General features: G+C 45.8%; 1 protein-coding gene across 1 annotated transcript; it reads left to right on the top strand.

The window, feature by feature from the left end:
- On the top strand, positions 1-26,688 carry LOC119928872 (vomeronasal type-2 receptor 26-like). Its single transcript, XM_038747374.1, is given in 16 exon segments — positions 1-42; positions 5,470-5,589; positions 6,982-7,229; positions 7,677-7,852; positions 10,797-10,880; positions 11,004-11,012; positions 11,341-11,629; positions 12,269-12,549; positions 12,650-12,656; positions 13,329-13,341; positions 17,420-17,959; positions 18,619-18,828; positions 23,690-23,813; positions 25,771-25,881; positions 25,884-26,492; positions 26,495-26,688. Coding segments are annotated over 16 exon segments (3,057 nt in total).

Genomic DNA, 26,688 nt, shown 5'->3' with positions numbered 1-26,688 from the left:
ATGGAGGCCCCAATGAACAGAAAAATGCCCCAAATACAGGAGGTAAGGCAGAGAAAGAGCCCTGGAAACACAAAATCAGGGCTATGTTTTTCTAAACATTGTTTATACTCAATCATATTTACTGAGCACTTGCAGTATGCAGAGCACCCAAGTAAGCACTTGGAAGAGTACAATACAAGAGTTGGTAGACACAGTCCCCTGCCCACAACAAGCTCACTGTCTAGATGGGGAGACGAGTATTAATAAAAAGAAAGAAATTACAGGTAAGTGCTTTAATTCCCTGCCACAAACTGATTCAAGGTGAATTAACTTCTATTTAGTTTTGACTTTTCAGCAGAAATTCTTTGATTCTGAAATCCATCTGGAGTCCTCTTCTCAAAAACTCACACAAACCCAGTTTCACCACTTGTCCGCAGTGTGACAAAGTCACTTAATTTATCTGTAACTCAGGTTTCTCAACTGCAAAATGGGGGATTCATTTTGCAGACTGTGCGACCTATGCGAGACAGGGACTGTAATCAGCCTGAATAACTTGTATCAATCCCAAGTGCTAAGAACTGTGTTCCACAGTTCCCTCATCTGTAAAATGAGGATTAAGACTGTGAGCCCCACGTAGGACAATCTGATTACCTTGTATTCCCCTCCAGCGCTTAGACCAGTGCTTCTCACATAGTGACTATCATCTATCTATCAACTATCATCTCTACGCTGATGACACCCAAATCTACATCTCTGCCCCTGCTCTCTCCCCATCCCTCCAGGATCGCATCTCCTTCTGCCTTCGGGATATCTCCATCTGGACGTCTGCCCGCCACCTAAAACTCAACATGTCCAAGACTGAACTCCTTGTCTTCCCTCCCAAACCCTGCCCTCTCCCTGACTTTCCCATCACTATTGACGGCACTACCATCCTTCCCATCTCACAAGCCCGCAACCTTGGTGTCATCCTCGACTCCGCTCTCTCATTCGCCCCTCACATCCAAGCCGTCACCAAAACCTGCCGGTCTCAGCTCCACAACATTGCCAAGATCCGCCCTTTCCTCTCCATACAAACCGCTACCCTGCTCGTTCAAGCTCTCATCCTATCCCGTCTGGACTACTGCATCAGCCTTCTCTCTGATCTCCCATCCTCGTATCTCTCCCCACTTCAATCCATACTTCATGTTGCTGCCCGGATTGTCTTTGTCCAGAAATGCTCTGGGCATGTTACTCCCCTCCTCAAAAATCTCCAGTGGCTACCAATCAATCTGCGCATCAGGCAGAAACTCCTCACCCTCGGCTTCAAGGCTCTCCATCACCTCACCCCCTCCTACCTCACCTCCCTTCTCTCCTTCTACAGCCCAGCCCTCACCCTCCGCTCCTCTGCCGCTAATCTCCTCACCGTGCCTCGTTCTCGCCTCTCCCGCCGTCGACCCCCGGCCCACGTCATCCCCCTGGCCTGGAATACCCTCCCTCCGCACATCCGCCAAGATAGCTCTCTTCCTCCCTTCAAGGCCCTACTGAGAGCTGACCTCCTCCAGGAGGCCTTCCCAGACTGAGCCCCCTCCTTTCTCTCCCCCTCGTCTCCCTCTCCATCCCCCCCGTCTTACCTCCTTCCCTTCCCCACAGCACCTGTATATATGTATATATGTTTGTACATATTTATTACTCTATTTATTTATTTATTTATTTTACTTGTACATATCTATTCTATTTATTTTATTTTGTTAATATGTTTGGTTTTGTTCTTTGTCTCCCCCTTCTAGACTGTGAGCCCACTGTTGGGTATGGACTATCTCTATATGTTGCCAACTTGTACTTCCCAAGGGCTTAGTACAGTGCTCTGCACACAGTAAGCGCTCAATAAATACGATTGACTGATTGATTGATTAAGTGCTTAACAAATACCATCATCATCATCATCACCATCAAATACCATAAAAAATGAAAAAACAATATTTTGGATTAATTAATTGCAGTCTGCTCGGCTCAGGACTTTGTAATGAGGGCATTTCCTGCTTACTAAATGTCTTGTCTGCCTCCCCTCTCTAGTCCTCAGGATTTCAAAACCCTCTTTGACTGCGATACAAATAGCTCTGCCAGCACTGATGTTCAGTAGAAGAATGTTCATCTGTCAAGTGCGAGTGCCTGTTTGGGGCTTCCACCCAATTATGCTAGTAGTCTCAAATCCTGTTGGAATACAGATTTTGCTCATTTTTTGTGATGCCTGAATACACCATCCGGAAGAGTCCCATTGTTACTGTCTAGTCTGGCAGTGTCACTGCTTGGAGTGAAGATCACACAGCAAAAAAAATGGTGAAACATGGATTAGGACCTAGGTCCTTCCCGTTCCCAGGCCCCCTGATCTGTCTTGCAAAGTACACTGCTTATCTCCTCTTAATCTCCATAGTAAACACTGAGAACATGAGTTGCTGGGAGTATTTGTTGAAGTACCTGCAGGAAGGACAGGAGATAGCACAGATCACTAGCTTAGAGCAGCAGTGACACAGGGGCAGAGAGGGGAAAGCTCGTAGTGACTGTGGAGGGAAGTGAAAAGTGAGGAAAAATATTCTATGCATCTCTGGCAGGAAACTGCAGAGACAAAGAACTGATTTGGACAGGAACTGGTGAGAGAGGTTGTGTTCCCAATCTTGGCATTCCAAAAGAGAGATACAGGAACAGAGGGAAAAACTAGAGATTATTTACAAAAATGAGCACTATTCCTTCGTCTGGGGCCACTATCCATTCATTCATTCATTCATTCATTCATTTGTAGTTATTGAGCACTTACTGTGTGCAGAGCACTGTAGTAAGAACTTGGGAAGTGCAAGTCAGCAACATATAGACACGGTCCCGATCCAGAAACGGGCTCACAGTCTAGAAGGAGGAGACAGACAACAAAATAAAACAAGTAGACAGGTGTCAAAACCATCGGAATAAAATGTAGCTATATGTACATCATTAATAAAATAGAGTACTAAATATGTACAAGTAGAATATATAGAGTAATAAATATGTACAAATACACACTAGTGCAGTGGGGAGGGGAAGGGGGTAGGGCGGAGGGAGGGAGGGGGCAATGGTGAGGGGAGGAGGAGAGGAAAAATGTGGCTCAGTCTGGGAAGGCCTCCTGGAGGAGGTGAGCTCTCAGTAGGGATTTGAAAGGAGGAAGACAGCTAATTTGGTGGATGTATGGAGGGAGGGCATTCCAGGCCAGGGGAAGGACGTGGGCCCGGGGTCGATGGCCGAACAGGTGAGAACGAGGCACAGTGAGGAGGTTAGTGGCCGAGCAACGGAGGGTGCGGGCTGGGCTGTAGAAGGAGAGAAGGGATGTGATGTAGGAGAGGGCGAGGTGATGGAGAACCGTGAAGCCGAGAATGAGGAGATTTTGCTTGATTCGTAAGTTGAGAGGCAACCACTGGAGATTTTTGTGGAGGGGAGTGACATGCCCAGAGCGTTTCTGTACAAAGATAATCTGGGCGGCATAGTGAAGTTTAGACTGAAGCGGGAATAGACAGGAGGATGGGAGATAAAAAGGAGGCTGATGCAGTAATTCAGTCAGGATAGGATGAGAGATGGAACCAGCAAGGTTGCAGTTTGGATGGAGAGGAAATGGCAGATCTTGGCGATATTGTGGAGGTGAGACCGGCAGGTTTTAGTGACAGATTAGATGTGTGGCATGAATGTGAAAGCGGGGTTAATGATGACACCAACGTTGTGAGCTTGGGATACGGGAAGGATGGTAGTGCCATCTACAGTGATAGGAAAGTCTTGTGGAGGACAGGGTTTGGGAGGGAAGGTAAGGAGCTTAGTCTTGGACATGTTAAGTTTTAGATGGGGGGCAGACATCCAGATGGAAATGTCCTGAAGGCAGGAGGAGATATGAGTCTGGAGAGAGGGAGAGAGAGCAAGGGTGGAGATGTTTATTTGGATGTCATCAGCGTAGAGATGATAGTTGAAGCCGTGGGAGCAAATGAATTCACCAAGGGAGTTGAGTATAGATAGAGAAGAGAAGGGGACCAAGAACTGAACCTTGAGGAACCTCTACAGTAAGGGGATGGGAGGGGGAGGAGGAACCCGTGAAGAAGACCAAAAATGAACGGCCAGAAAGATAAGAGGAGAACCAGGAGAGGACAGAGTCTGTGAAGCCAAGGTTGGATAGCATGTTTTGGAGAAGGGGGTGGTCCACAGTGTTAAAGGCAGCTGAGAGGTCGAGGAGGATTAGGATAGCGTAGAAGCCATTGGATTTGGCAAGAAGGAGGTCACTGGTTACCTGTGAGAGGTCAGTTTCACTGGAGTATAGAGGACAGAAGCCAGATTGGAGGGGATTAAGGAGACAGTTGGCATTGAGGAATTCGAAGCAGCGAGTGTAGATGACTCATTCTAGGGGTCTGGAAAGGAAGGCTAGGAGGGAGATAGGTTGATAACTAGAAGGTGAAGTGGGGTCGAAAGAGGGTTTTTTTTGGATGGGGGAGACGTGGACATGTTTGAAGGCAGAGGGGCAGGAAACAGTGGAGAGTGAGCGGTTGAAGATGGAAGTTGAGGGGGGCAGGAGAGAAGGGGCGAGTGAGAACTTTAACTGGTAATGCTAAGAAATCATTGACCCATGTAAAAATATCAGCAAAGTTTAGATCAGGATTATGGGATTGTTCCTTTTTTTTTTAGTAATGTCCCAAGTCGGAGAAAAGAAGTTGAGGGGGGAGAAAATTTTGAGGGAGAGTGAGAAGAAGAGAAAGAGAAATATTGAGAGACACAGAGAGACCGAGATAGAGAAATTCTCATTGTTCCCATATATTACTGTCATGGTAAAGTTATACCTACAAAATCCAGAAATTCATTATTACACTGCACCTTTGGATTGTGTGCTTTATGTTTTACTGGAGGAGAAACATATGAGATACTTTATCCCACGATTTTTATAAGCCATATTCCATTACCTCCAACAAAGTTTCCCTATTAATTCTTCTTAGCCATAGTGGAAAACGCTCTCTTCCTGAAGACAGAAGACCTGGGTTCTAACCCCAGCCCCACCATTTACCTGCCACTTGAGTCCTCTATGCCTCAGATCATCTTTTAAATGGTGATTAAATTTCTGTTCTCCCTTCCTCTTAGACTGTGAACCCCAAGTGAACAGGGACTGTGTATGATCTGATTGCATTGCCTAGCCTAGCACTTAGCACTTCAAGCATAGTAAGCACTTAAAAATACCACAGGTGCTTTTATTGACATTTTTATTATTTTTACATTTCCCATTGTTATCATATCATTCCCCAGAATTAATCCCATATTGTAATTACCATACCTTCTGCCTCCTATAATTGTTACAATGATTGACCTACCAAGTGAACTTGTGCAATTTTGTCTATCCCTGAGAAATGTTTCCTCTGCCACTGAAGCTTTCCATATTCAGATCTTGCTGTAAGGGCATACTGTGGTCTGTGAATGAGAAGATGGGAACTCCGGTTTATCCTCAATTTTGTCAGCATTTAGCAAGGCTTACTAGAAATAACATGGACCTGGGAGTTAGGAGACCTTGGTCATAGCTCCATCTTCACCAATCAGTTTCTTCATCTAAACAATGAGGATAATGTGAAGATTATGAGCCCCTGCGTGATACAGAGACTGCCTCTGACCTGTTACCTTTATATCTATTCCAATGTTTAGTACATAGTGAGCATTTAATAAATATCCCAATTATTATATGAGCTGACACTTGAATAAGAAAACACAAAATAGTATCCTTAAAAGACTTGACTGCCTGTTCCACTCCCACAGCCCCAAACCAAGTTAAGTAATAGCTTATTCAATTTTCTCGCAGTGCTTAGTCCCATGCTTCACACGGCTTAAGTGCTTAATAAACACTATTATTATAACTGCTACTATTACTACTACTGCTACTTCTACAATAGCTTCTTCTGACCTCTCAAGTTGGTGGCTCAGTTCCCATTCCCTGAGACACATTTCTATGGTAACCCTACATGGGTTATCCTAAAGATTCCCTTGTCTGAACCCCACAGGGGAGACCAGACTCCAATCTAAATTTCCTGACGTTTTCAGTTTGCCATGAGACAACAGGAAAGATTCGCCTGTAAAACCCAGTCCTTGTAAAAGTCCAAATTCTAAATGTGCCCCATTTCTACTGTTACAAAATGGAGCAGCATGGCTGGGGGCAGTGAAGGAGTAGAAGGCTGGACATGTAGTGGATGGGAATCGCTCAAAACAGGATTCTGTGAGGGTTGGTGGTGGGAGTAGGTCAATGGTGCCCTATTACTGAGAGACTTCTATGCCTTCCATCACCCAGCCTAAGTACTTAGTGACCTGTGTAGCTCCACTAGGCAGTCTCTAACTTCAGGCACCATATCGTGATCCTTGCCACCTTCTGTTTCCCCTGCCCTCTCCCCTCTCTGGTTTCATAGGTAGAAGTCTTGATTACTGCATGTTAGGAAGGACAGGATAGGACAGAAGATGAGAAAGAGGACCGACATGGTCAGGAGTCTGGAGAACTTTCTCTGGAGGATAGGTTGAGAACATCAGAGCTTTGATACTGATGAGGAAGGCTAAGAAGGGATACGAAATTAGGATGGGAGAGGACAGGGCGAACCAAGAATTACCACTTCCCAAATTTCACAATAACGACAGAGTCACCCATGGAAACTCAAGTGTGGAGATATAGATCAAGCAAAAGGAAAACAGAGTAAACAGTAAAATTTTGGAATTCATTCCAACTGAAAACTAGGCAAGCATGAAATATTACCAGGTTCTGAAGGGGACTGGGTAGTTCCTGAGGAGAGTGAGTGATCCAGATTGGATTACTGGAGGGAAGGTAATGGAATGGTAGGGAACGGTTAGCATGGTCCCTCTTTAACTATAAAGGTAGGTTCCTAGAACACAGTTCATGAAAGTGTCCTGATACCTTTACTAGAAACTGAGGTTTAGTCTGGGGAACATTGATTGTGTTGTCATTTCTTTTTCACATTTCCCCGGATAAATTTTTTTTGACAGTATTTGTTGAGCACTTATTCTGTGCCAGGCGCTGGGATTCTCTTGACAACTGTGATGGGCAAGGTAGCTGGAAATAAGGAATTGGGAGGGAAGGTGAGAAATTTGGTTTCAGACATTTGGAGCTTGAGGTGTGTAAGGGAAATCCATGCACAGATATCCTGCTGGCAAGAGGAAATCTATTATTGCAGTGGTGTGGGCAGTAAGGCAGATTTAGAAGTCATTAACACGAAAGTGGTGATTAAAGCAAGGTGTGACTGAGCCTCACCAAAGAAGTGAGAATAAAGTACAAAGGGACCGGGGATACAGAACGGAGCCCTGAAGGGCCCCAACAGTTGAGTAAGAAAGGAAGGAAGAAGAGGTAAATGGAGCTGAGAAGGAGTAGCCAGAGAGGTAAGAGGAGAAATATAGGATAGTTAAGGCTTCCAGGAGCAGAGAATGGTCCAAGAGTCCTTTAGACTGGCAAGGAAAGACAAAGACAAGGTCATCTGTTAACTTGGAGAAAGAAGTTTCAGAGGAGTGGAGAGGGTGGAAACTAGATCCAAAAGGTCAAAAATGGAATTGGAAGAGAGGAGGCGTCTAATGCATACAGGTTTGAGGCGTTTGGAGAGGAAATATAATGATAAAATGGGATGATAGATGGGAGGTAGAGTGAGATTTAGAGTTTTGAGTAGTTTTTTTAGTTTTTTTTTGTAAAGGGCAGTGATGAGCAATGATAGAAGGGAGAAGAGAATGAATCTCTTGAGAGCTGGGAAGGATGAGAAAGTACATGAAGCAATAGATGGGGAAAGTATTATGGAGGTCATGCTTGATGGTTTCAATTTTGTCTACATAGTATTGGGCAAGGTCAAGGGTGAAAGTAGGGAAGGAAAGGGTAAGGAAACTGGGGATTTCAATTGTGAGTTTAAGGTCTGGAATAATTATTGAGATGAAGGCTCACCTCAACACCTCACCGCACCTCACTTCAATATAGCTTAGAGTTTCTACTGCTGAGGGGAGTCTCCGGGTTGCGACGTCCTCCCTCCCACAACCCACCCCTACTCCTCCCCAGTATCATACAGCAGGCTGGGTTGAGCTATGTGAAGTAGGGAGCCATGCTGGAGCACCCACAGTTGGACGTGGGTGCTGCAGTGCAGAAAGGGGGCTCCGACCTGCTGATGCTACCCTCTCCCTGCCCCCCACCCTTGAACTGTCTCTAATCGCCAGCAGGGCACTCTCCCCACTCCAGTTCATACTTCACTCTGCTGCCCTGATCATTTTTCTATAGGAAACCTTTAGTCCATGTTTCCCCAGCCCTCAGTATCAGATACTTCTCACCACTGGATTAAAGGTATTCTATCACTTTGCCCCCTACTACCTTAACCTGACTACTCTCCTACTACAACACAGCCCGCACACTTTGCTCCTCTAATGCCAACCTGTACCTCGATCTCATCTACCTCACTGACAAATCTCAGCTGTTCCAAACGTTTAAATCCCTTCTCAGGTCCCCTGTTCCTCCCCCTCCAATATCCCTCACCCCCAAAGATCTCCGTCCTCTCCTGGTTCTCCTCTTATCTCTCTGGCCGTTCATTCTCAGTCTCCTTTGTGGGCTCCTCCTCCCTTTCCCATTCCCTTATTGCAGGGGTTCCTCAAGTATCAGTTCTTGGTCCCCTTCTGTTCTCTATCTACAATCAATCCCTTGGTAAACTCGTTTACTCCCACGGCTTCAACTATCATCTCTACGCTGATGACACCCAAATCTACATCTCTGCCCCTGCTCTCTCTCACTCCCACCAGGCTCGTATCTCCTCCTGCCTTCAGGACATCTCCATCTGGATGTCTTCCTGCCATCTAAAACTCAATATGTCCAGGAATGAACTACTTATCTTCCCTCCCAAACCCTGTCCTCTCCCTGACTTTCCCGTCACTGTAGATGGAACTACCATCCTTTCCGTCTCACAAGCCCACAACCTTGGTGTCATCCTCGACTCCTCTCTCTCATTCACCCAACACATCCAGTCCGTCAGCAAAACCTGCCGGTCTCACCTCCAAAACATCGTCAAGATCCACCCTTTCCTCTCCATCGAAACCGCTACCCTGCTGGTTCAATCTCTCATCCTATCCCGGCTGGATTACTGCATCAGCCTCCTCTATGATCTCCTATCCTCCTCTGTCTCCCCCCTTCAGTCTTTACTTCACTCTGCTGCCCGGTTTTTCTTCGTACAGAAACGCTCTGGCCATGTCACTCCCCTCCTCAAAAATTTCCAGTGGTTGCCTGTCAACCTACGAGTCAAACAAAAATTCCTCACTCTCGGCTTCAAGGCACTCAGTCACCTCGCCCTCTCCTACCTCACCTCGCTTCTCTCCCTGTACAGCCCAGCCTGCACCCTCTGCTTCTCTGCCACTAACCTCCTCACTGTGCCACGTTCTTGTCTGTCCTGCCATCGACCCCCAGCCCACGTCGTTCCCCTGGCCTGGAATGCCCTCCCTCCTTACATCTGTCAAGCTAGCTCTCTTCCTCCCTTCAAAGCCCTACTGAGAGCTCACCTCCAGGAGGCCTTCCCAGACTGAGCCCCCTCTTTTTCTCCTCCTACCCATCCCCTCTGCCCTACCTGCTTCCCCTCCCCACAGCATTTGTGCATATTTGTACATATTTATTACTCTATATATTTTACTTGTACATATGTCATATTCTATTTATTTTGTTAATGATGTGCATATAACTATAATTCCATTTGTTCTGACGATTTTGACACCTGTCTACGTGTTTTGTTTTGTTGTCTGTCTCCCCCTTCTAGACTGTGAGCCCATTGTTGGGTAGGGACTGTCTCTACATTTTGCCGACTAGTACTTTCCAAGCGCTTAGTACAGTGCTCTGCACAACGTAAGTGCTCAATAAATACGACTGAATGAACTCTCACTCACGCCCTTCCACTACCCCGGAGCACCCTCCCTTCTTCACATCCAGCAGACACTCACTCTCTCCATTTTAAAAGCCTTATTAAAAGCATACTTCCTCCAAGAGGACTTCCCCGACTAAACCTTCATTTCCTTTTCTTCCTGTCTCTTCTGTGTCACCCGTACAACTTGTATTTGTACCCTCCTTCAGCCCCAAAGCATTTATGTACTTACCCATATCTTATTTATTTATATAAATGTATTTCTTCTCCTCCAGACTTGTAAGCTTATTGCGGGCAGAGAATGTAACTATAAACTCTTTTACAGTTTACTCCATGTACATTGTACATGATGTAGTGCATAGAACATAGCCCTGTTAGTCAGAAGGTCATGGGATCTAATCCTGGCTCTGCCAGTTGTTAGCTGTGTGATCTTGGACAAGTCACTTTACTTTTCTGTGCCTCAGTTCCCTCATATAAAATGTAGATTGAGACTGACTCTGCCACTTTGGGACAGAGACTGTGTCCAACCTGATTTGCTTCTATCCACCCCAAAGTTTAGTACAGTGCCTGGTATTTAGTAAATACTTAAAATAGTGCAATTATTGTGATTATTACTCTCTCAATTTTTAGTGCAGTGCTCTGCACATAGTAAATGCTCAATAGATACAATATTTTTATTGTATTTGCTAAGTGCTTCCATGTGTCAACCACTATTCTAGATGCTGTAGTAGATACAAGTTAATCTGGTCAGACACAGTCCCTGTACCACATGGGACTCACAGTCCAAGTAGGAGGCAGAACAGACAATAAATCCTCATTTGACAGAGGAGGAAATTTGGGCACATGGAAGTTAAGTGACTTGCCCAAGGTCACAAAACAGGTCAGTGGCAGTGGTGAGATTAAAATTGACTTCCAATCTCCTGATCCTTCCATTAGGGCATGCTGCTCAGAACCCGACCCAGAAGAGTCTCAAGAGTGAACAAGGGTTATTTGGCAAAGGGACATACAACTCGAGGATATGTAGGGGTTTTGCATTCTAAGAGATGCCTGGACTTTTCCAAAACCTTGGTCCCACTGAGGTAATTGACTCCTGGGATTCCTCTGGAGATTCTAATGTGATTTCTGGCTCTTGTTTTTTTGCAGTGCTTCTGGGTACCCAGGTGCAGAGTACAAGACAGTTTTCCCTCGGTGACTTTGATTACTCCCTGTCTGGGAGTGGAGTGTGCTGCAGGAGAGCAAGGAGGAAGACTGGAGGCTGTGATCACTTAGGTCACTGAACACAAAGACAATCAGGTGAACTGGCATCTCTTGCATCACTCAAAAGTATTCTTATAACTATTCCTCCACACCCACTCCCTCCAACGTGCTGGAGTGAGACATGTCCCCAGTCAGGCGATACATCAGTGTATCCAGTGAACCCTCTGAGGATTCTGCAATTTCAAAAGACGTGCTCATCTGAACATCTCTGCGTCTGGGTCAGCTTGTCCCTTCAGTGAGGAGAAGTTGATAGTTTTCTCTTTGAGATTTAGAGCCATCATCATGAGGATTAGTCTTTTCTGGATGACTCTTTTTACTCAGATTAATGGTTTCCAGTTTGGGATGGCAAAATATCCGTGCACTTTGGAGAGAAATTCTCCTAGCAGCTATTACCAAGATGGAGATTTGGTTATTGGAGGACTCCTCTCTCTGGAGGTCACGGTCATTCACGGTCATTTAGGTGCTAGAAATCAATTCACCATGCAGCCTCTTTTCTTCTCTGATCCTATACAGTAAGCATTTGTGTTTTCTATAGTATAGAATGGGCAGGAAATCAATCAATCAATCAATCGTATTTATTGAGCGCTTACTATGTGCAGAGCACTGTACTAAGCGCTTAGTACAGGAGTGGGAAGGTGAGGGAGGGCAGTAGGCATCAGTGCTGGGTCACTTCCTTTATCAACGTCAGAAGGGAAGGGTGCAGGGGTATAGCTAGAGATGGAATATCTGTCAAAATGTTGTTGTACAGAAACCTCAGAGAGCTTAGATAATTTGTTGGGGCCCGAAGACCATCTCAGAACTATGCATCCTCTCCCTTTACTTTCTGTGCTCCATGATTCAGGACATACTGCTGTTTTGTATTCTATATGCCTTTCTCTCCTGATTTCTTCCCTGGCTGCATTTCCTCCCGAGGTCATTTTGCATCAGTCACATCCCAGATCGTACCCCACAGCGTTTCCCAACAGGACCCAACTAGGTAGATCCGGTCCCATTATGGTTTCCCAATCAGAGGTACAGGGATGGTTTTTAACTCACTTTCTGCTTGCCCTCCACAGCTACCAAGGACTTTCTCTTCTCTGCATCTGTTACACTGTTGTTTACAATTTAAAATCCAATGACATGTGCTCCCTCTCCTGTCCTTTCCATTGAAGGTATTTCACCAAATACTACCAGCATCTCCTGGCTCTTGTGTTTGCTGTGGAGGAGATCAACAAGGACCCCATCCCTTTACCCAACATTTCTCTGGGCTTCCACCTCTTCAACGTCCACTTCCTTACCTATATTGCCATAGAGAGTTCCGTGGCTTTGCTCTCAGGAAGAACTGCTGCAGTGGTCCCCAACTACAGCTGTAAGCAGGAGGAGCAGGACAAGCTGGTGGCTGTTATAGGAGGAATGTCATTAGCAGTATCCATGGCCAGCTCCTGGGTGCTGGGTCTCTGCAAGTTCCACAGGTAAGGGATCCCAACTCAATCTTATTCCCATGGCAATTGAACAGCATTAGGGTACCAGAGTAGAGTTCAGTTTGCTGTGAGGGCTCTTGTCCATATATCAGTTCAATCTTTCTACAGGACCAGTTGATTCTGTGATTTCATTGAGTTGGAAAATATTTCTTCCATTTGTTTCTATGCTGTATAGAAATGTGCATGACAATCAGTCTGTCCACAGAAATATGCTGCTGTCTCATAATGCTACAGGTTACATCACTACTTTTAATCGCTACAAGTTACATCAGTGACTATTGATTACTGTGAACATTCATCCATGCTAAATATCTTCAAACTCTGCAGTGACACCAACCTGAAATTTATTTTAGTGTCTGATTCCCCCACTAGAATATAAGGTCCTTGAGGGGAGTGATAATGTCTACTAACTTTATCATACTCGTCCAAGCCCGCAGTACGATGGTCTGCACATAGCAGATACAAATAAACACTAGTAGTAATAATTTTTTTTTATGTTCGTACTGTATACAGGACACTGTACTAAGTACTGGGAACCAGCATATGGATATCCCTTAAGGAACTCACAGTCTATGGCTAATAATTGTGGTATTTGTTACAAGTGATTACTTTGTGCCAAGGACTGTATTAAGCTCTGAGCTAGATACACGATCATCAGATACCACATGGAGCTCACAGTCTAAGTAGAAGGGAGAACAGGTACTGAATTTCCATTTTGTAAATGAGAGACCTGAAGCAGAAAGAAGTGAAGTGACTTGCCCAAGGTCACGTACCAGGCAAGTGGCAGAACTAGGATTAGAACCCAGGTCCTCTGATTCTCAGGCCTGTTCTCTTTCCACTGGGACACACTACTTCTAATAGATTGATGTGCTCTAGGTGAATATTCATTTTGATTTCACTGCGGAGGTTACAGATATAGGTCTCCCAACATTTCTGTGGGATTGCTGATCAGCATCAGAAGATACCCACTCCATGTGCTTCAGAGATGGAAATCACATATCCTGCAGATGGGGAGTTGAGTGGCAGGAGAAAGGCAGCAGGACCAGTGGAGGGGAGTCAAAACCAGGGGGTTAAAATTGGAGATCGGCAGATATTCTGATTCTGTCAGGGTGTGTTGTGCAAGCCAAGAAAATGACAGAAACGGATGGGATATGGGAGGAGGGTGAGGTGTCTTAGTGGCATAGTGGGAAAAGCAGAATGCAGTGGGTCCCTAGGCGAAGTTACTGATGCAATAAAATTAGACGGTGGGTAGGTGAGTGTGGAGAAGCTCATGGAAACTACAAACTGAGTCTACGGGGTGACAGACAATTTGGGATAGTAAGTGTGGGACAAATAGATCGTAAAAAAGTTCACAATGGTGGTCTGGCCCCTCATTCCCCGACTTTTCATTCATTCATTCATTCAATCGTATTTATTGAGCATTTACTGTGTGGAAAGCATTGTGATAAGCACTTGGGAAGTACAAATCGACAACATATAGAGATAGTCCCTACCCAACAACGGGCTCACAGTCTAGAAGGGGGAGACAGACAACAAAACAAAACAAGTAGGCAGGAGTCAATACCATCAGAATAAATAAATGATAGCTATATGCACATCATTAATAAAATAGAGTAATAAATATGTACAAATGTTGTGGGGAGGGGAAGAGGGGAGGGGAGGGGAGGGGAGTAGGGGAGGAGGAGGAGAGGTTAAAGGGGAGGCTCAGTTTGGGAAGGCCTCCTGGAGGAGGTGAGCTCTCAGTAGGGCTTTGAAGGGAGGAAGTATGCTTGTTTGGCGGATGTGTGGAGGGAGGGCATTCCAGGCCAGAGGTAGGATGTGGGCCAGCGGTCAATGGTGGGAGAGATGAGGACGAGGCACAGTGAGGAGGTTAGCAGAAGAGGAGCGGAGTGTGCGGGCTTGGCTGTAGAAGGAGAGAAATGAGGTGAAGTAGGAGGGGGTGAGGTAATGGAGAGCCTTGAAGCTGAGAGTGAGGAGTTTTTGCTTGATTCGGTGGTTGATAGGCAACCACTGGAGATTTTTGAGGAGGGGAGTGAGATGTCCAGAGCGTTTCTGTACAAAGATAATCCGGGCAGCAGAGTGAAGCAGGGAGAGACAGGAGGATGGGACATCAGAAAGGAGACTGATGTAGGAATCCAGTCGGCATAGGATGAGAGAATGAACCAGTGAGGTAGCACTTGGATGGAGAAGAAAGGACGCATCTTGGGGATGTTGTGGAGGTGAGATTGGCAGGTTTTGGTGACGGTTTGGATGTGTGGGGTGAATGAGAGAGCAGAGTCGAGGATGACACTAAGATTGTGGGCTTGTGAGATGGGAAGGATGGTAGTGTTTGGAACTTGGAACTCCTCCCTCTTCGCATCAGACAGACCACAGTTCTTCTCACATTCAGATTCCTCCTAATATACGACCTCCTTCAATAAGTCTTCCCCAATTGCTTTGCCAGTACCCTGAGCCATGTTGTCCTTTCAGCCAACTCTAGTACTTACGAATATATTTACTACCAACTTCAGCACTGATGTGTACATAGGCACTTAGTCAGTTCTTGATCCACTTGAGTTGTAAATACTTTCAAATTTGTTTCCCCTATTTGAGTGTGAGCAGAACGTGTACCATTTCATCATTTCATATTTCCCAAGTGCCTAGTACAATGAGTTGCTCCAGGTAGGTGCTCAATAAATATTGTTACTACTACTATCATCACTACCAACTGTGGTGGAAAACTGGAGGGTGGAGGGAATTCAGGGATTGGCCGTGAAGATTATCCATATTTGCCATTCAAAACTCCAGCTACCAGTACGACTATTCCTACCCAAAACCATTTCCCCATACTACCCACTTAGTTGTACCAATCCCTCCAGAATTCGCCATCTCTCCACTCCTCCCCAAAACCTAATGTCCCAGAGTGGAATGTTAAATGAAGAGGGGAAATAGGGCACAGCTAGGTGAAGAGGATTTTCTCTCAGTCCACCCCAAGACATATGTCCCAAACTAATCCTCCCCAACCTCCACCCTGCAAAACCTGAGACTTTCCCTGTCTCCAGGATGAATGGGAAACCCTGCCAAACCCTGCCCTCTCCCTGACTTTCCCATCACTGTAGATGGCACTACCATCCTTCCCGCCTCACAAGCCCGCAACCTTGGCGTCATCCTTGACCCCGCTCTCTCGTTCACCCCTCACATCCCATCCATCACCAAAACCTGCCGGTCTCACCTCCACAACATCACGAAGATCCGCCCTTTCCTCTCCCTCCAAACTGCTACCTTGCTGGTTCAGTCTCTCATCTTATCCTGACTGGATTACTGCATCAGCCTCCTCTCTGATCTCCCATCCTCCTGTCTCTCCCCACTTCAGTCTATACTTCATGCTGCTGTGGGGATCTTCTCTGTGTAAAAACGCTCTGGGCATGTTACTCCCCTCCTCAAATACCTCCAGTGGCTGCCTGTCAACCTACGCATCAAGCAAAAACTCCTCACTCTAGGCTTCCAGGCTCTCCATCACCTCGCCCCCTCCTAGCTCACCTCCCTTCTCTCCTACAGCCCAGCCCGCACCTTCTGCTTCTCTACAGCTAACCTCCTCACTGTACCCCGTTCTTGCCTTTCCGGCTGTCGACCCACAGCCCACATCCTCTCCCTGGCCTGGAATGCCCTCCCTCCACACATCCGCCAAGCTAGTTCTCTTCCTCCCTTCAAAGCCCTACTGAGAGCTCACGTCCTCCAGGAGGCCTTCCCAAACTGAGCCCCCCTTTTCCTCTCCTCCTCCCCAACCCCCCGCCCCACTTACTTCCACTCTCCACAGCACCTGTATATATGTTTGTACAGATTTATTACTCTATTTATTTTACTTGTACATATTTACTATTCTATTTATTTTGTTAATGATGTGTATTTAGCTTTAATTCTATTTATTCTGATGAGTTGACACCTATCCACATGCTTTGTTTTGTTGTCTGTCTCCCCCTCCTAGACAGTGAGCCCGTTGTTGGGTAGGGACCGTCTCTATATGTTGCCAACTTGTACTTTCCAAGCGCTTAGTACAGTGCTCTGCACACAGTAAGCGCTCAATGAATATGATTGAATGAATTAATGCTTCCAGGGGCTTAAATGTCATGGCTTTGCACAGCACTTCTACGACTATCCCACTCCATCTCCTCTCTTCCTGCCAACCTAGACCTCCCCTGACCTAATCCTGGCTCCCTCAGCTGCTGCTGTGTTTCTGGTAGGCTCGAATTAACATGGACTGACTTTTAAGGCCTTTAGTTTTTAGAATGAGCCTGATACTCGGGGATACATCATCTCCTGCCTCCAGTGAAAGCTAAAATCCTGGACATGTACAGTGACATCGTGGTCCAAGCATGACGTTCCAGGAAGTCTATTTCCGAAGCACCAGCATGCTTAACCCTGACCAAGAGGAGCCAAAGAAGCTCTAGACAGACGGCAGCCATCTGTTTCAGGTAGCTCTAGGTAGCCCTGTCTGTCTCAGGGCCAGAGAGCTGCCTCTGAGGAGTGGGTCATCCTCATGAAGAGGATAAATATGTTCAGTTCTGTTTCTGACCTGGAGAGATGCCAAACCTCCCTCTGAAGGGAATTCTTTAGAGCAGAAATTGCAAAGGAAAGGATGCTATCTGACTCACCTCGTTTTCTGCTTTTCCAAATCATGTTGGACATTTCTAGTCAGGGAATTCTTTTGTGGGAGCAAATGTAAATGCAATGAACTTCTCCAGTCTTTAATTAGAATGGAAGAGGCAGTTTTTGGGAAAATGGAACATCGTTGTATGCCTGTATATGTGTGTCAGTCTTTTCCCTGGTCCACCCCACCGCTTAACCCACTCTGTCTCCACGTAGATCTGCTATGGTCCAGTGGACTCCATTCTCAAGGATAAAGCTCAGTTCCCCTCTCTCTATCAAATCTCTATGATGTCTCCAGATCTGCACTTGGGAATGATCCATCTCATGAAACATTTTCATTGGGTCTGGATTGGCCTCCTGGTCACCAATGACATTAGAGGGCAGACGTTCGCCAAGACCATGACAGAGGAAATAGCCAAGAATGGAATCTGTGTGGCTTACACTGAGAGAATCCAGGAATACTTTACTAAAAATATAAATACAGTTAGTTCTTATTACGAAAGCATTATTAAATCATCAGCCAATGTGGTTGTTGTCTATGGGGATACTTTCTCTTTATTGCTTTTTGTACTTAATATGATTAGTATTCCTGTTATTGGTAAAGTTTGGGTCACCACCTCGGATTGGGATTTTACCACAAGTTCCTTAGACAGAGATACCTTTTTCCAAGGTGCCTTGTTATTTTCAGGCCACAGGAATGAAATTCCGGGTTTCAGTGATTTTGAGCAGATCCTGAACCCTGGGAAATATCCACAGGTTGTGTTTCTACACGCATTCTGGGGATGGGAATTTAATTGTCCACTTATAGAAGAACCGTAAAGAATGGCACTTCCAGGAATGTGTAATTAAAATGGTACTTTGGAGAGCCTGCCCTTGGCCTTCTGGGACATGAATCTGTCTCCTCAGAGTTACAGTGTGTACAGTGCTGTTTATGCCATAGCTCATGGCCTCCATCAAAACCTCTTGGCTGGGAAGGAGATGGAAATGCTTGGGGATGGACCAAGTCAAGTTCCTCGTCCATGGCAGATAATCCTTCCCTCCTTCCCTGAATTCTAGGTCCCTAAGGAGGCTACGGTCAGCCTGTAGCCATTGGCAATATGAACCCAGTACCCTAGGTCTTGCGTGTCTTTTGCTTAGGTCCTGGGGTCGTGTGGCCATCACTGGGGCAGAGGATCATTTACTGAAGTGACAGATATGTTTAAAGATACTAAAATCCACCTCCTTCCTGGAATCAGTTCCTGACTACACCAGTTAACACCTGTGTTGTCCTTAAAGATCTCCAGCTGGTCTGTCCTGTCCCCTTAGCTCCTTGGGCTCAGGTTATGTTGTGGACATCAAGGGGTGTGCAGATGGTGATGAGCTGGACTCCAGTCACTGAGATTAATATCTCCCTCCTGCTCAATCTGCTCCTAAAGAACACTCGATTCCACACCAAAGCTGGTTATCAGGTCGATTTGGATGACCCCAACAAGGTGACAAGTAGATTTGAAATCTTGAACTATCAGATTTTCCAAACTGGCACCGCAGCACATGTCAAAGTGGGAGAATTTAACTCCCTGGCCCCAGCTGGAAACGTTTTCAATATCCATGAGGAGAGGATAATGTGGGACAAGCTATTTTCTCAGGTAATGTAGTATAAGTAGTAGTAGTAGTCCTAGCAGTATTCCTAGTAGCAGTCCTAGTAGTAGTAGTAGCAGCAGTAGTAGGAATATGAATAGTAGTAGAATTCGTAGTGGGAAGAGGAGGAGGAGGAGGTGGAGGAGGTGACTGTGGGGAGGCTGGGAGGAGTACTGATTGAGGATCCACTTAGTGCATTGCACTGTATTAGGTACTTGGGAAGTACAGAAGCTTGAAGAGACAGGTTTTCTGCCCACAGGGAGCTTGCATTCGGTTGAGGAGGTAAAAGTCTGTTCCACTGTCTGTCAGGACACAGAAAGGAAATGATTACTCTCTGGCAGCATCCCTGGGTTTTGGTTTGCACTGACGGTTGCACACAAACCAAAGTAACCAACTCCAGCAGAAAAAAAAAAACCAAATCAGGTTGTTGAATGTTGTCTATTGATTGTGGATAGTTTTGCAGCCTCAGATTCTCTTTATCATTGCACTTGCTTTTTTCACATTACTATTAGTCTTGTTCTGAAGATGAAAATTACCATGATAACTCAGTCTGTATATGTACTCAGGCCTCAGTCACCTAGAGGATAGAGGTCAAGTTGTCCTTGTGATAGCACAGTATCTGTCAACAAATAGGAGGGGGCAAGATGATTGAGTGTTTTAAAGCCTATGGTAAGGAATTTCTGTACGATGCATAGGTGGATGAGCAACCATTGGAGGTTTTTAATGTGTGGAAACATGGACTGAAGGTGTTTGTATAAAAATTATCCGGGCAGCAGAATGAAGTATGGTCTGGAGTGGGGACAGCAAGGAGCCAGGGAGATCAGCAAGGAGCCTGGTATAGTAATCAAGGCTGCATAAGATAAGTGCTTGGATTAACATGATAGCCGTATGGATGGAGAGGAAAGAGCTCATTTTAGTGATGTTGTGAAGGTTGAACTGGCAGGATTTAGTGACAGATTGAATATGTATGTGGAATGAGAGTGATGAGTCAAGGATAGCCCCAGGGCTATGGGTTTGGGGCACAGGAAATATGGTGGTGCTGTCTAGAGTGATAGGAAAGTTAAGGGGGAGGACAGGGTTTTGGTGGAAGATAAGGAGTTCTGTTTTGTACATGTTAAGTTTGAAATGACAACAGGACATCCGACAGGATAGGACATCGTCTTAATGGCACGAGCAAATGAAAGACTGCAGATAGGGAGAGAGATGAGGGCTGTAGATGTAGATTTGGGAATCATCTGCATAGAGGTGGTAGTTGAAGCCAGAAGCCATTGGAATGAATCAATTCTCCAAGGGAAAGGGTGTAGATGGAGAATACAAAACTGACCTTTGAGGGACACTCATAGCTGGTGGGATGCAGAGGAGGAGCCCGCAAAAGAGACTGAGAATCAGCAGGCAGAGAGATAGGAGGAGAACCAGGAGAGGTCAGTGTCAGTGAAACTGAGGTTGGATAATGCTTCCAGGGGCTGGCAGATACTGTCAAAGGCAGCCAAGAGGTCAAGTAGGATTATCATACAGTAGAAGCCATTTGGATTTGGAAAGTAGGAGATCATTTGTGAACTTTGAGAGGATTATTTCTGAATAGCGAAGGGAAGAGAAGCCAGACTGGAAGAGGCCAAGGAGGGAACTGGAGAAGAGGAATTTGAGACAGAGGGGAATAGACAAGTCACTTGAGGAGTTTGGAGAAGAATGGTAGGTTGGAGGTGAAGTGATAACTGGAAGGAACTGTGGAATCAAGGGAGGGTTTATTTAGGATAAGGGAGACATGAGCGTGTTTGACAACAGTGGGGAAGAAAGCATTGTAGAGCAAACAGTCGAAGATGGCTGTTAGGGAGAGAAGATGGGAGAGGGCAAATGCTTTGATAAAGTGCGAAGGGTTAGGGTCAGATGCGCAGGTAGAGGGGATGGATTATAAGAGAAGGCAGGAAATCTCCTCTAAAGATACTGCTGGGAAAGATAGGACTCTGAATATAGTATAGGATAGTATAGGACATGAGAAGCAACTTGGCTTAGTGGGAAGAGCACGGGCTTGGGAGTCAGAGGATATGGGTTCTAATGCCAGCGCTGCCACTTGTCAGCTTTGCGACTTTGGGCAAGTCACTTCACTTCCCTGTGCCTTAGTTACCTCATCTGTAAAATGGGGATTAATACTGTGAGCCTCACGTGGGACAACCTGATTACCTTATATCTACCCCAGCGCTTAGAACATTTTTTGGCACATGGTAAGTGCTTAACAAATACCATCATTATTATTATTATTACCATAGGAGAGTTCAAGAAGGGGCAGGAGAAGGGAGAGACTGGAAAGGAGTAGGGGAGATTTTAGGAAGATCATGCCTGTTACTTTCAATTTTCTCAATAAAGTAGGTAGCCAGGTCATTAGGGGAAAGAGATATGGAGGTTGGGGGGGGGGGCAGGAAGGGACAAAGGGGTTGAGAAGAGAATTAAATGTCTGAAACAACTGATAAGGAATATGGAGATGGGCATCAATAAGGATGGGCTAAGAATTTTGCCCGGCACAAGAGAGGGCAGAGCTAAAGCACTCAAGGATAAACTTGAAGTGAATAAAATCGACCTGTTACCTAGATTTCTGCCAGCAGCGCTCTGCAGCCCATGCACAAGAGTGAAGGAGGCAGACTGTGCAGGTGATCCAGGACTGTGGGGTAGTGGTACAAGATCAGCGAAGGAATAGGGGAGCATGTGCGTTCAGTAGAGTGGGTGGCTGAGGGTGTCAATTTGATCATCAAAGGAAGATAGCTTGAGTATTAATTCATTCATTCAATCATATTTATTGAGCGCTTACTGCGTGCAGAGCACTGTACTAAGTGCTTGGAAAGTACAATTCGACAACAGAGACAATCCCTACCGAACAATTGGCTCACAGTCTAGAAGCGAGGAGACAGCCAACAAAACAAAACAAGTAGACAGGCATCAATAGCATCAAAATAAATAAATACTTAAGAAAATTGGATGGGGTCAACAGATCGGAGGTCTCTGTGGGGGAATAGGACAGATTGGTCGGGAGGAGAAGTGTGGGAGAGAAAGCAGGTGAGGAGATTGTATTCAGATGGGGAGAATTCAGAGTTAGTGAGGATGGAGATTGTTCAAAGGCTGGAGATTATGAGATAAAGTGTGTGTCCTAGTTTGTGTGTGTGTGTGTGTGTGCTTGCTAACGGTTCCATCTTCACAGCATCATTAAAATCCACTCTTTCCTCTACATTCAAACTGCTATCATGCTAATCCAAGCACTTATCCTATTCCACCTTGATTACTGTACCAATCTCCTTGCTAACCTCCGATCCTCATGTATCTCCCCACTCCAGTCCATACTTCACTCTGCTCCCGGATCATTTTTATACAAACACCTTCAGTCCATGTCTCCCCATTCCTCAAGAACCTCCACTGGTTGCCCATCCCCCCGTACATCAAACAGAAATTCCTTAGCATTTGCTTCAATCACCTTGCCCCCTCCTACCTCACCTCACTATCCTCCTACTACAACTCAGCCAGAACACTTCGCTCCTCTAATGCTAACCTTCTCACTGTTCCTTAGTCCCCTCAGTCTCACCACTGACAACTCAACAGCATCCTGCCTCTGGCCTAGAAAGCTCTTTCTCTTCAAATCCAACAGGAAATTACTCTCCCCCTGTTCAAAGCCTTATTGAAGGCACATGTCCTCCAAGAGGTCTTCCCTGACTAAGCCCTCCTGTCCTCTTCTCCCACTCTCTTCTGTATCCCCCTTTCTCCCTTTAGTCATCCCCCCAGCAGCCCCACAGCACTTATGTACATATTTGTAATGTGATTTATATACTTTCATTAATGTCTGTCTCCCCCTCTAGACTGTAATATCGTTGTGTGCAGGGGATGAATCTATTTATTGTTGCATATTCCTCTCTCAGGTGCTAAATATAGTGCTCTGCATACAGTAAATGCTCAATAAATACAACTGAATGAATTAAGAAATGAATGTCTGGTGAGTGGGTGAGCTGAGGTGGAGCATGAGATCAGTGGAGTTGAGGAGTGATAGAGAGCGGCCAGAGGAAGGGTCATTATGAACATCAATGCCGATACTGAATTCCCTAAGGACCAATGCACAGATGGAGAAAGAGAGAAGGAATGTGAGAAGGGATCAAATGGTTCAAAAAGTTGGAGGTGGGGTCTCGTGGGGTGAAGATTACTGTGATTAGTATCTGGGGTGGGTGTTACTACCAAGTAACCATCTAATGGAAGAGATAGACATTAAAATAAATTACAGAGTGGGGAAGTAAAAATATAAGAATATGTAGCTATCATAGTGGCAGAAGAGCTTGTTTCTGCACGGAGGGAGACAGAATGATAACTAAGCTACCCGAAGAGATTTACAGATGAAAGTGCAGAACCCACCAAAGATAGCCCTGGAAGACACGAGCAACCATGTACTCCTTCTGCCTCTCCCGAAGTGATAGGCATGGAGGCAGGGGAATCCAGTTAATTCTATATTTTGGGGGATGCATAAGTGATAGTCTCTAATTTCGGTTGGTTCTGTTGTTCTCTTCCTGCAGTGTATCCCCCATTTCCTCTTGCCTGGTTAAGCTTCATACCTTTCAAAGTCCATCCCAGGAATTGTAGGGCTGGGAGGGGGAGTTATTGGATGAGATACAAGAATTTCATTTTGACCCACAAGGCCTAAGGTCTGTGGAAAATGGTAAAAGAGTTATCTAAGATCTGTCCATTATTGGAATTGACTGTCTCGTGCCCCTTTGTAAGGAGTGTAGTATTGCCCTTTGCAATAAAAGAAAGTTATTGCTTTCTTCTCTTCCCCCATTCTCTTCAGTCTTACAAAGGAAAGCCCGAATCCCTCTGTCCCTTTCCCTCTTCCCTATCCTTGATCAGATCCCTTGCTCCGTGTGCTGTGAAAGCTGTGGGCCGGGATTCAGGAAAACAGCTCAGGAAGGAAAAGCTGCCTGCTGCTATGACTGAGTCTGCTGCTCTGAAGGAGAGATCACCAATCAGACAGGTAGGTGTCTGCAGAGACGGGTCTTCCTGGTGAAAGAGCCGTGGTCAGATCAAAGCTTTCTGGGAGGGCTTTCTGAGAACAGGAAAGCAATTGGGTTTAGGAGTTGACACTTTAGGATGCCTAGAGTGTAGAACACTTTCACAGTCAACTGAGCACTGGATTCTCAAACCACTTCAGTTTTCCCCTCCCCCCCCGTGCAGTATGATTCAGTGGAAAGAACACTGGGTTTGGAGTCAGAGGTCATAGGTTTAAATCCCAGATCTGACAATTCTCGGCTGTGTGAATTTGGGCCAGTCACTTAACTTCTCTGTGCCTCAGTTACCTCATCTGTATAATGGCGATTGACTGTGAGCCCCTCATTTCTTTAGAGAAGCAGTGTGGCTCAGTGGAAAGAGCCCGGGCTTGGGAGTCAGAGGTCATTCGTTCTAATCCTGCCTCTGCCACTTGTCAGCTGTGGGACTTCGGGCAAGTCACTTAACTTCTCTCTGCCTCAGTTACCTCATATGTAAAATGGGGATTAAGACTGTGAGCCCCATGTGGGACAACCTGATTACCTTGCATCTCCCCCAGCGCTTTATGTTTGTACATATTTATTACTCTATTTTATTTGTACGTATTTATTCTATTTATTTTATTTGGTTTATATGTTTTGTTTTGTTGCCTGTTTCCCCTTCTAGACTGTTAGCCCGCTGTTGGGTAGGGACCGTCTCCATATGTTGCAAACTTTTACTTCCCAAGAGATTAGTACAGTGCTCTGCACACAGTAAGCGCTCAATAAATATGATTGAATGAATGAATGAATGAAATGCTTGGCACGTAGTAAGTGCTTAACAAATACCATCGTCATTTCAACTCTTTTGCTTTCTTCTTACCAGTATTTCTTTTAGTGTCTGTCTTCCTTGCTGGACTGGAAACTCCTTAAGGGAAGGGAGCAGATCTCATGATTTTATTGTACTTTCCCAAGTGCTTAGTAGAGTGTTCTGCACAGAGTAAGCATTCAGTGAATAGCACTCTTTAGTTGATTAACTGATTGATTGTTTGATAATGGAGTGATGACTGATCAGAGGTTTTCACCCATGCCACCCATAGCAGCCACCCTATCCATCCAACCTGGGATTCAGTCTCTGACAGAGACACCAGGAGAATATTAATAATAATGATAGCATTTGTTAAGCGCTTACTATGTTCAAAGCTTTGTTCTAAGCGCTGGAGAGAAAACAAGGAGATCAGATTGTCCCACGTGGGGCTCACAGTCTTCATTCCCATTTTACAGATGGGGTCACTGAGGCCCAGAGAAGCTAAGTGACTTCTCTTAACTGTCACACAGCCGACAGTTGGCAGAGCCGGGATTTGAACCCATGACCTCTGACTCCTAAGCCCATGCTCTTTTCATTGAGCCACGCTGCTTCTCTAATAATGATGGCATTTGTTAAGCGCTTACTATGTGCCAAGCACTGTTCTAAGAACTGGGGGGGGGGATACAAGGTAATCAGGTTGTCCCACATGGGGCTCCATCTTAATCCCCATTTTATAGATGAGGTAACTGAGGCACGGAGAAGTTAAGTGACTTGCCCAAAGTCACAGAGCTGACAAGTGGTGGAGCCAAGTATGTTTGGAGGTTGTGTGTGTGTTAGGTGCCCTCCTGGACACCCTTCTTCCTATGTGCCCTCTTGTCACGTTGGTGTTGGATTGCAGGAAGACATTTCTGGTTCTACCTGGTCCATTCTTTGCGATTTGGGAAACTTCAAACAGCTCCCCTTTAAGTCTTTGACTCTGTAGACTGAGCAGAACCCATCATTCAGATGGTCCTCTTCATGAAGCTCCTCCCTCCACCTGATCATCCTTGTTGCCCCTCCGTTTTCCCCTTTCCACCTCTACTATGAACTTCTCACACTCAGCGACTGAAACTATCCACCTCATCCCAGGCGTGGCATGAAATCCCATTTATCCCTTTCAGATATGGATCACTGTGTAAGGTGTCCTGAAGATCAATATCCAAATTATCGAGGAGATGAGTGCACCCTGAAAATTTTGAACTTCCTGTCCTATGAGGAACCTTTGGGAATGGCTCGGTGTTCATAGCTCTTGGTTTATCACTCCTCACTGCTCTGGTTTTGGGGATATTTATACACCACCGGAACACGCCCATAGTGAAAGCTAATAACTGCACTCTCAGTTACACCCTCCACACAGCCCAGCTGCTGTGCTTCCTGTCCTCCTTGACTTTCATTGGTTGTCCTGGCCTGGTGTCCTGTGTCTTACAACAAATAGTCTTTGGAGTCTTCTTTTCTGTGGCTATTTCTTCCGTGTTGGCAAAAACCATCACTGTGGTCTTGGCCATCAGGGCCACCAAGCCAGGAAGCAGAATGAGGACTTGGTTGGGCCCCAGGGCATCAAGTTCCATCGTCCTCGTCTGCTCCCTCGTTCAAGTGGGAGTCTATGTTTTCTGGCTGGGAAGCTCCCCACCGTTCCCCGACGTGGACATGGCATCAGAGCCTGGTCTCATCATTGTCCAGTGCAATGAGGGCTCCACATTTGTCTTCTACTGCGTCCTTGGCTACATGGGGTTCCTGGCACTAGTCAGTTTCATTGTGGCCTTCCTGGCCAGGAGGCTACCCGACAGCTTCAACGAGGCCAGGTTCATCGCATTCAGCATGCTGGTGCTCTGCAGCATCTGGGTCTCTTCCTACCCAAGTACCTGAGCACCAAGGGCAAGGTCATGGTGGTAGTTGAGATTTTCTCCATCCTGGCTTCCAGTGCTGGGCTCCTGGGCTGTATCTTTGGACCCAAGGTCTACATCATCCTGCTGAGGCCAGACAGGAACACTAAAGGACAGTTACTGGAGCGACAGGGGAATCATGAAATGGGACGTTAG

This window comes from Tachyglossus aculeatus, chromosome 5 (genome assembly GCF_015852505.1).
Source record: "Tachyglossus aculeatus isolate mTacAcu1 chromosome 5, mTacAcu1.pri, whole genome shotgun sequence".
NCBI classification, from domain to species: domain Eukaryota; kingdom Metazoa; phylum Chordata; class Mammalia; order Monotremata; family Tachyglossidae; genus Tachyglossus; species Tachyglossus aculeatus.
Note: the sequence above shows the minus strand (reverse complement) of the source record. Positions and strands in the feature narration are given on the sequence as shown.